Below are 9727 nucleotides of genomic sequence, written 5' to 3' on the forward strand. Positions count from 1 at the left end.
TTGGGGCCTGGGGGGTGAGGGCAGGGTGGTGGGCTGGGGGTCCCCATGCTGTCAGCTGTGGGGAGCGGATCAGACCCAGGTGTCCCCTTACCAAGCTGCCTGCAGAGACCCCCTGTGCTGTGGGGCTGTAGGAGACCTGGGTTGACCTAAAGCTTTGATTTCCAGAGTCCTGCGCTACTGAAACGCAGCTTTTCCCCTCCGTCCTCCCTGCGGAATGACCCTTAGAGCAGAGACACCCACAGAGCCGAGGGCTGGATCCCAGGCTGACTCCCAGGGACCCAGGACCCCCCTGTCCCATGCAACCCCAAACGGCCACAATTTGCCCATCAGGGACATCATGGTGGCACAATTTGCCGTGTCCTCCACTCAAGCGAGCGGTGATTTCTGGTGCCGGGTTCCACCCTGCCCCATCCTGCGGACCCCCATCACGCCGGAGACCTGGTGCTTACCCTGCCGGGTGACACACAGCCTTTTTCCGTGCCTCAGTTTCCCCCAGCATGAGGAGGCCTTTCTGGCAGTGGGATGGTGAACCCTGGTTGTTCCCCTTCGTGCTGTGCAAACAGCCCCACTCTCCCCAGTGCTGGAGGAAGCAGCTGGAGCCGCCTGCGCATGGGAGCATCCGGTCCTTCCTCGCAGGACCGAGGCTTTGTATTTACTCATTCTCCTTCCCCTCTGCTGCTGGACTGAGTCACAGCTGCTGCGTCACGCAGCCCGTTTGGCCGGGAGTCTCCTAATGAAGCAGAGGAGTTTGGCTCTGGGCGAGCATTTCACAGCAGCCAGCTCCTCCTGGCCACTGGCCCAATGTCCCCACGGGGTGGTGGCTTTTTGGGACATCCCCAACAGGGTGCTGAGCTGTGGGGAAGGTGCATGAGGTGCTGGGGCAGGAGTGAGGACAGGGATGCCCCGTGGAGGCACCCCAAGCAGGAGCTAGAGGATGCTGCATCCCCGTGACGTGCCCATGGTGGTGTGGCCCCTGGTTGTGCCCGTCTAGCTGGGCTGCTTTGTTTCTCCATGGAGGCCAAAATGAAAAGCCCAATTAGGGAGTTAATTATGGGGCAGTGTTTGTTACCCTCTGTTCTCTTAAGCCTGTGATGCTGGAGGGGCAAGGTGTGTGTGACCTTGTTTCCCACGGGCTCCCTGCTTCCTCTCCATGGATGAAACTGCTGCCCGTGGGAGCTGGGGGTGCTGAGCAGCACCTTGTTTTCCATCCCAGAAGCCAGCCAGCCGGACGCCCTCCTGGCAGCCAGAAAAACCTTTGGCCACCCAGAGTACAAATATGCCCAGCCTGGCACGTGGCTGGCTGCCAAGCCTCGCCATTCCCACCTCGCCCTGTGGCCTCCATGCTGGACCATCGATCGTGGAGGTCTAGGCTTGGAAATCCACCTCCAGGGTGGCTTCAGGGTGTGATGTCCCCGTGGCCTGGGACAGGTCCCTAAAGCTGCTCCCCCCTAAGCTGGTGAGGTGCCTGTGCCCCCATCGCAGCAGAGGAAGGAGAGGTTGCGGGGGAGGTTTGGGAAGAGCTGGCCATGGCAGTGAGCACCCCCAATTCTCCCCACTCTCTGCTGTGACCCGGACAGAGATTTTAAGCAGCTCCAGGACGTTGTGCCCCCGAGCGCTTTGAAAAACCAGCAATAACCAGAGCTCAGCCACTGCTGGGTTCGAGCTCAGGGGAGGCAGCTCCTCTGCTCTCCTTGGCCAAGACGAGTCGTGCTAAGGCCATGGCTCAGCCCAGCCCTCCCTGGGAGAGAGCAGCTCGCTCTGTTTTAATTGCTTATCTCAAATAACGAGCAATGTTCCTGGGGGAGGTCAGTGTGGCAAGGACGGCACTGGCTGCTGCACTGGGGGGACCTGCTCTGCACCGGCCTGTTGAGATGTTAACACCTCCCCTAAAGGACTTTTGGGCAGGAAAATAGGGGGTTTCTCCTTAAAATAAGCCTAGCACATGCTCCAGGGTAGCGACAACAGAGGTGCTGCAACTGGCCTCTGCAATTTGGGGACTGCAGGTGGGCTGGAGCACCCGCTGCCCAGCAGCAGTTGATGCAGTGATGTATTTAAGAAGTCCTGGGTAAAGCCCAGCCCTTGTTCAGCAAGGCTGGCAGTTTTCTCAGTGTTTTATTAGGTGGCTTAGGAGGGCTTTTCCTCCACATGTTTGCATTCAAAGACGCTTTGACCAAAACAAGCCGACACGCTGTGAGCGGTTTGGATGGGGCTGACTGTGTCTGCCCTGCCGGGCTGGGCACTCCCTCAATCTCCAGTTTCTCCTCTTCCAGGGCAGACTCGGTCATATTTATAATGGAAAAAACCCCAGGTGAACACAGGAGCCTTTTAGCTTCCTGCCACACCTCTACTACAAGGTAAAATATCTCCAGGGCAGTACGAATTCCTTGAAGGTGACACTCTCCCCACTCAGGGACGGCTTTCTTGTTCTACCAAGCAGGGGACGTGGCTGGGACAGGGCGAGTGCTGCTGCCTGGGTGGAGGCAGACGGGGAGTAGGGCAGGCAGGAGGGGCTGGGGAACTGCTTCGTCCCTGCGACGCTGGAAGAGCAGCCCGGGCTCCTTTGAGACCTGGGCGTCTCCCAGGGATTGATTCCAAATGCCAAGGTCTTGGTGACTGCTCCTGGGGTGCCACGCTGACCCAAAAGCTTTCCCCAAGGTCTGTGTCACCTGTGTTTCTTCTGCCTCCATCTCCAGGGCTGCTGTGCAGGGTGTTGCAGGACAGCCCGGGATGTTGGCACGGCTGGATTTTATACCTGGCTGATTTTGGGTGTCCTGTCCCTGCCTGCCCAAAGGGGATGGTGCACGGGTACCTCCTGATGTTCCACAGCTGCCCCTGGGTGTGTAGCCCTGGGTGCTCAGCCCTGGGTGCTCTGAGCAGAGGGGTCAGCTCTGGGGGTGCATCCAGGTGCTGCCTCACTGTCTTGTCCAGGGGACGGTGGTTTTCCCCGGGCTGTGCCCTGACCTGATGTGCCCCTTCCTCCCGCAGGCCTTGGCGTGCTGGCCTGGTGCTATGCGATGCTCCCTGAAGCGCTCCCTCACGGCTGTGCTTGCAGCCTCCTTCCTCTTCCTCCTCCTCCTCCTCCTCCTCCATGGGGGCAGCCAGCGGGAACAGGATCTCTTGGAGGTGAGTCCCCCCTGAGTATGTCCCACTGGAGCATCCTCCATCCCCACCCGCCCCACAGGGTCCCCAACCCCAGCTCTGCTCCTTTCCCTGCACCATTATCACCCCCAAACCCCAGCTCTGCCTTCTCCACTCCCTGGAGTTGCCCTGTGCACCTCAGCCTCCCCCCATCCAGGAGCTGGGAGGGCAGGACAGGGGCTCCCCCTCATTTCTGGGTCCCTCACTTGTCATTCCCCCTTGCTCACGTGTGTCCTGGGATCTGATCTGGCTGCCCATGGCTCCCATCCAGGTGGAGCTTAGGGGCTTGGCCCCAGACTTGGTCCTGCAGATGCTGCAGCCTGAAGGAGCCCAGCGCATCTTCAAGGACATGGATGGGCTCTCCGCACTCCACAACGTCTCCTACCAGCTCCTCGCTGGCTCCTTGTCACCCCACAAAAGTGAGTGGCTCCGGGACCCCGGATTGAGCAGGGCTCTGGGTTTGTACATCTCTCACATTGCAGCTGCATGTCCCAGCATGGACCTGCCCCATCACTGCTGCTGCCGGGGTGGGGAGGGGTCTGCTTCCAACCTTTGTGGGACTGGGGATCTGCCAATACCTGGTGACCTCCTCCCTAGCCAGCCTTCGCTACTCTGTCTGAGGAGGTGGAGGGGTAGTGGAAGGTCCACATGCTCCAAGCATGGTCCATGCTTCTGCACCTTGGGACTGGGGTGACCACGGACATTTGGGGTTTCCTGGATCTCTTTGGGGAGGGTGGCTGTGATCCCATCTCCCTGGGGTTGAGTTTCCTGCTCTTCAGTCAGGAAGGTGGAGATGGTGGGGCTGGACACCAGGACAACCGCACAGTGTGGGAGATGTGGGTCAAGCTCTTGGACAGGAGCATGAAAAGCAATTCACATGCAAACAGCGCAGGAAGGAGCTTAGAGGAGCTCCGCACGAGCCCATGCTCAAACTGGAGATCCAGTACGTGCACGGTGCTGCGCGGACCAGCAGCAACAGAAGCTGCAGCCACAGCTGGGCTGTGGGGAGGGCAGGAGGATGCCTCATCCCAGCGTGGTTGCATCTCCACAAGGTTCGGAGGAGGGTAGGGGCATGCTTCCAGGATGTGTAGCCATGCCACAAAGCTGTCCCTGCCCTGTAGACTGTCTCCTCACTGTTCCTTCCTCCAGGTTTGGCTTTTTTTAAAGGTGTTTTTCCCAAATATTTCTTCTTTAGAAGAGCCCCTGACTTCTCATCCTGCCTTCCCCCTGCCACTTGGGCCAATTTTGGGCACCTCCTGAGACGCTGGGGGCTTTAGCTTCAGAAAGGACCTGCCAGCCTTGGACATGGGTCCATAGATAGCATTAACCATGCGGGTTGGCCATGGGGAGAGCTTTTTGAAACTCCTATCCTTGTGGCTTGCAGGGGAAAAACCTCACCATGGTGCATCCCAGGTCACCCCTCAGCCTGCTAATGCCTTTCCTCTGCCTTGCAGAATTCTTGACGGTGGGATTGGCGTCGGTGCAGCGGCCACGTGGCTACTACCTCCTGGACACACTCCAGTCCCTCTTCAAGCAGTCGACGGAGGAGGAACTGCAGGAGATGGTGGTGGTGGTGCACCTGGCTGACGCAGACCCCAGATGGAACACGCATGTGGCCACCAACATCGCCCACAAGTTTGCTCATCACATCCTCCTGGGCCGGCTCCTGCTTATCCACGCTCCCCATGAGTTTTACCCCACCTTGGAAGGCCTCAAGAGAAACTACAACGACCCAGAGGAGCGGGTGAGGTTCAGATCCAAGCAGAACGTGGACTATGCCTTCCTCCTCGCCTTTGCCGCCAACCTCTCCTCCTACTACTTGATGATTGAGGATGATGTGTGGTGCGCCAAGTCCTTCTTGACGGCGATCCGCAAGGCACTGGCTTCCCGGGAAGGCTCCAACTGGGCCACCCTTGAGTTCTCCAAGCTGGGTTACATCGGTAAGCTCTACCGCTCCAGTGACCTTCCTCGCCTGGCTCACTTCCTCCTCCTCTTCTACCAGGAGATGCCCTGTGACTGGCTGCTCGTCCACTTCCGCCTCCTGCTTACCCAGAAGGATGTCATCCGCTTCAAGCCCTCCCTCTTCCAGCATATGGGCCTCTACTCCTCCTTCCAGGGCACTGTCAACCGGCTGGAGGATGATGAATTCCAGGCCGATGCCTTGGACCTTCCGGACAACCCGCCGGCGGCCTTGTTCACCAACATGTCTGTCTTTGAGAACTACAAGCCCCTCAAGGCTTACAGCTCAGCAGAGGGGTATTTTTGGGGGAAACACCCAGCTGCCGGCAGCATCTTCTCCATCGTCTTCCAGCAACCGGCCCGCGTCACCCATGTTCGGGTGCGTACAGGCTCCGACGAGCGCCAGGGTGATTTCCTGCGTGCGGGGGTGCTGGAGCTGGGCCGGCGGCGGCAGGCTGATGGCCGGGACTGCTCTGCCTACACCACTGTGGGCACCTTCGAGAAGGGGACCTTTGAGCAGCGGGAGCTGGAGAGGGGGATGCCTGGCCCCGTGGAGTGCGTGAGGATCCGGGTAACCCAGGACCAAAGCGAGTGGCTCATCATCCAGAGCATCGACATCTGGACTATGGCAAGCACCTGACCATGGATGTGGCAGGTTGCCAAGCGGCTGGGTTTTGAACTAAGAGGTCCTTTATTTTTCTCACTCCCTTTTTTGATAAGGAATTAAATTATTAACTCCTGCCGGCACTGCTGCCTGTCTCCAGAGGGATGGCAGGCACCGCTGTCGGATGTGGAGGCTGTGCCTGCTCAGGGGATGCGCCAGGATGCAATGCAGGGGGTATGGGGAGGATGGTGTACAGGACAAAGCTAATCAGCTAATTAACCAAATAATTAACGAGGCAGTGACATTTTTTTGCAACCTCTCCACACCATCCCTTCCCTATCTGAGTTTTCTAACCCACCAACTCCTGATTTCTAACCTGCATGTTTGGTTTTTGTTTTTTTCCTCTCCTATCCCATTTTCAAGTTGTTCCTGGGAGGGGTCAGGGGAAGGTATGGGGGTGCTGCTCACCAAACCACCAAACCCCTCGCCCTCCAGGATCAGGGCCCCAGGGGTCCTGTCGCTGGGAGCAGGAACCCGACCCCGCTGGTGATCACCGATGTCTCGGTGCTGATCAGAGGGGCAGCGGCCACCAGATGGACCCACCACGCTGGCTCAGTCCCTGCGCGACAGCCTCGGCAGCTCTCATCCAGCCGCTGTTTGTGTTCAGACCCTTCAAACAGATTTTCCCCCTCTCAAAGAGGGTACAATTTCCAGGGACCATACCCGGTGTCCATGCGGGATTCACCCCGAGCGGGAAGGACAGGGAAGAGAGGGTTTCCAAAAGGGGGAGAAAGGTTCAACAATCGAGTAATGGAACAAGGATGGGAAAGAAAAATGTGACCTCGGTATAATGTGAGGGTACTTTTTAGCCCACTGAGGTGCTGAAGGGTAAGTGGGGTACACGCAGGCTGCAGGCACAAAGCCCCCAAAAAGCTTTGTTCGGATTTGTCTGGAGGGCTCGATCCTGATGGGCAGCTCGATCTAAAGCTGTTGGTACTAGCACACGAGGCAGTGACCAGTGCCTCTCCCAATTAGGCTTTCAGCAACAATTGCTCAGCTTTCAATAAACGAGGAATTCTGATCTGCCTGGCCTTCCTGTGAGACAGCCCAGAGCAGTTCCTAACTTGTGCCAAGCAAGACTGCTCTGGTTTGCCGGTGTTTTAAGCCCGGCTCTCCTGGAGCAAGACAGTCACCCTCTGAACACCGACAGGCACAAACCAGTGCCAGGGGACCCACCTCCAGTGCCAAAACACCCGAGTGCCGTAACCACAGCTCTGTCTTGAGGTCTTGCATCAACTTGCCTGCTGGGCACTGGAAGGCAGCCTGAAGAGCAGCCACTCAGCGCTGGGAGCCCCAGACCTGCTGTGAAGTGACTTTTCCCTGAAAAAAAAGCCAGCCGTGTAATAGATCTTTGTCTGCATTTAATACAGAGATGCTACATGATAAACTCCAGCACCTTACTGACATAATAAATGTTCTCAGTGGGATCAATAATACGCATTGCAGAATCACTTCAGTTTCACACAGCATCACTTCAGAATCACACAGCCCAAGTACAGTCAGAGCTCTTGGAGTGTTCTGAGTAGCAGAAGTGTCCCCTTCCCAGGGCCCCCAGACCCAGACAAGTGTTTACAGTGCTCCAGTAGAGCCTTTGCCCCAGTTCTCTCGGACACAAAATACTCCTGACCACACTACGACAGCATCAAGGGTTACCAATGTGGGAACAAACGGAAAGCTTTCTCCTCAGTACGTTTTTATCCACTGCTAAAGCAGGAAAAAGATATTAACGTAAATCAACCTTTTACCTGTTGGTCTCTTACTTGTGAATGTACTCATCAGGTTTGTGATACTCACCTACACGGAAACAAGCTGCAGTCTCAGTTATGCTGGTGTAAATCTGGACAGACTCCCCTGAAGAGTGTGGAAATCCACTCCGTTTACACCAGGGTAAGTACAAGCAGCAGCCGACCACTGGCAGGGAACCCCCTCCTCTTCCTTCCAGCGCACCGCACTTGTCTCAGCACCACAACACCCAATTAACATCGGTGCAGACTGGAGGAGGAAGAGGCTTCTTCATCCTGGAGGAACACCACATAATTTATCCCACATAAAAATTATCCCAGGAAGACTCAGCCAGCTTCCAACACGCTGTACTGAGATCCCTGTCTCTGATGCAGGGGTGGGCTGATGGAGACTTCAGTCCCAGTAAGTGGGTGCCCGCAGGGTCCAGCCAAGCACAGCACCCTGGCACTGCAGCCCTTGCTCGAGTCAGCCCGTGAACCGGGGCAGCAGCACTGCATACAACCCACCATTTACATGCAGCCACGGGACTAACGATCAGCGCAGATCTCAGCCAGGCAAGGGTTAAGGAGCCTCTGGGCTGAAAGGTAAAGGACAAGGGGACAAAACCAGAGGCAAGCATTTTGGTCTGCTTCTCTCTATGAAGACGGTAAATCAGAGAGGGTTAGAGCTTTCAGTCAAACACCACGGATGACTTGCTGTCTGTCTCGACTAGCGGTCTCTTGGGAAGTGGTGTCGCATAGCTCAGCAAACTAGCTCAGCATCTTGTGGCGGTCGAAAACTGTCTTCCTCTGCTCCTGCACCTGGCGCTTCCAGCGCTGCTGGGCCCCCTCCACCCTCTCCAGCACCGTGTTGGCTCTAGCACCAGATGGGGTGGGGGCTGCAGCCAAGGAGCGAGCATCCTGCAATAGAAAAGAATGGTGAGAGAGATCAAGGCATGCCCAGCCCGAACATAGAAGGTGGCAGCTCCATTCTGAGAGAGATTTCAACTGAATGAACAATTCAAGGCTCGAGTTGTCCTGATGAAGAACCTCATTTTCAGAACTCCTCAATACCAGCCCCCGCAACTCCAGCTGGAAAGCTTGCTCTTGAGGACCACTCATGGTAAAGTCACAGGCCCCAAATAAAAAGTCCCCAGAAGTGGAAGTGCACTAAGTTTAAACCTCTGCTGGAAATCCACTGCTAGGCGTCTGCAAGGAGCTGCACTGCTAAAGCAAACTGCATCACCCCACTGAAATCGGGCCAACAATTTCCATTGTTGTCGGCATACTAGCTTACACAGTAGCTGCTCATCTGTTTCTTGAACGGTGCTGCAGGACTTTTGCCCAGCCCTGCTGTTCAGACTGCTCCAAACAACCCCACTTAGGCTGCCGTAATGGCAGAAGGCCATTGGATGGGGATCCGTCGTGGTACACAAACACCAAGGCAATCACAAGGCTTATCCCAAAGAGTTTACAGTCCAGCACACTGGAGTAAGATAAACCTCGCCTAATATCAGGCATTTATGGTGTGCACCTAGATCTAAATCTGAATAATTGCCGTGGAGCAAAAGCGTACTTTTAGGATACAATTCATCTCCTCCTGCAGGACCTCCTTTTTTCAGCAGAGAGAGGTAATAGATAGGCTGTGCACCTCAGAGCAGCTGCTCCTCACTTACATCAACATATGAAAGAATTGGGCCAAATAGTTTACAGTTACAGCAAAGTATAAACAGGACAGGCTGATCCAGTGATTTTCTCAGAGACTGGGAAAGGAGAGTACCTTCAAACATTCCAGCTTCCCTTCGCAGAGTGGGACTGAGCTAATCACTAGTATCCAGAGTCACCAATTACTAGGGAAGGCATCCTCACAAGTCTCCTTGCAGCAGCTGAGACCGTGAAGCGCCAGCTGGGGCAATGCTCGAGCACAGCCCGGGGGCTCTACCAAAGAAAGGAGCTCAGCTCCAGAAGCGAGCTCTGCCCAACACTGCACCTTGCTAAACTGCTCATGTCTGAACTGAGAAAGCCACAGGGAAAGCCGCGTCGCAGAGCCACACGCTGCACTAACAGGCAGCAAGTCTTGGACAGCCTTTGCATCCCACAAACCGAGCACCAGCTACAGATGCAATCAAGCATGACAGCTAATCACTGGGTGTGCAGCCGCTCCGTGCCTCCGCACCAGTCATCAGCTCTGCCTCCAACACTTCCTCTCTGAGAGACCATCCCCATCTCAGTCTCCTGTATTTCC

General features: G+C 56.2%; 2 protein-coding genes across 3 annotated transcripts in view; one reads left to right on the forward strand and one right to left on the reverse strand.

Annotated features, from left to right (window-relative positions):
* The first annotated feature begins 3009 nt into the window (after window positions 1-3009).
* Window positions 3010-5824, forward strand: LOC104159024 (alpha-1,3-mannosyl-glycoprotein 4-beta-N-acetylglucosaminyltransferase C-like). Its single transcript, XM_009696825.1, has 3 exons — window positions 3010-3123; window positions 3410-3557; window positions 4593-5824. Exons 1-3 carry the CDS (start codon window positions 3010-3012, stop codon window positions 5735-5737), a joined length of 1407 nt encoding a protein of 468 aa, XP_009695127.1. The 3' UTR covers window positions 5738-5824.
* A 2429-nt stretch (window positions 5825-8253) lies between these two features.
* Window positions 8254-9727, reverse strand: part of TMEM9 (transmembrane protein 9) — a 4148-nt gene continuing 2674 nt past the window's right edge. For both annotated transcript variants that reach the window (XM_009696826.1, XM_009696827.1), the window contains exon 5: window positions 8254-8403. In XM_009696826.1, the coding sequence (XP_009695128.1) occupies window positions 8254-8403 (150 nt within the window). The remainder of the gene's footprint in view (window positions 8404-9727) is intronic.

This window comes from Cariama cristata, unplaced genomic scaffold, assembly GCF_000690535.1.
Source record: "Cariama cristata isolate BGI_N322 unplaced genomic scaffold, ASM69053v1 scaffold6413, whole genome shotgun sequence".
Taxonomy (NCBI): domain Eukaryota; kingdom Metazoa; phylum Chordata; class Aves; order Cariamiformes; family Cariamidae; genus Cariama; species Cariama cristata.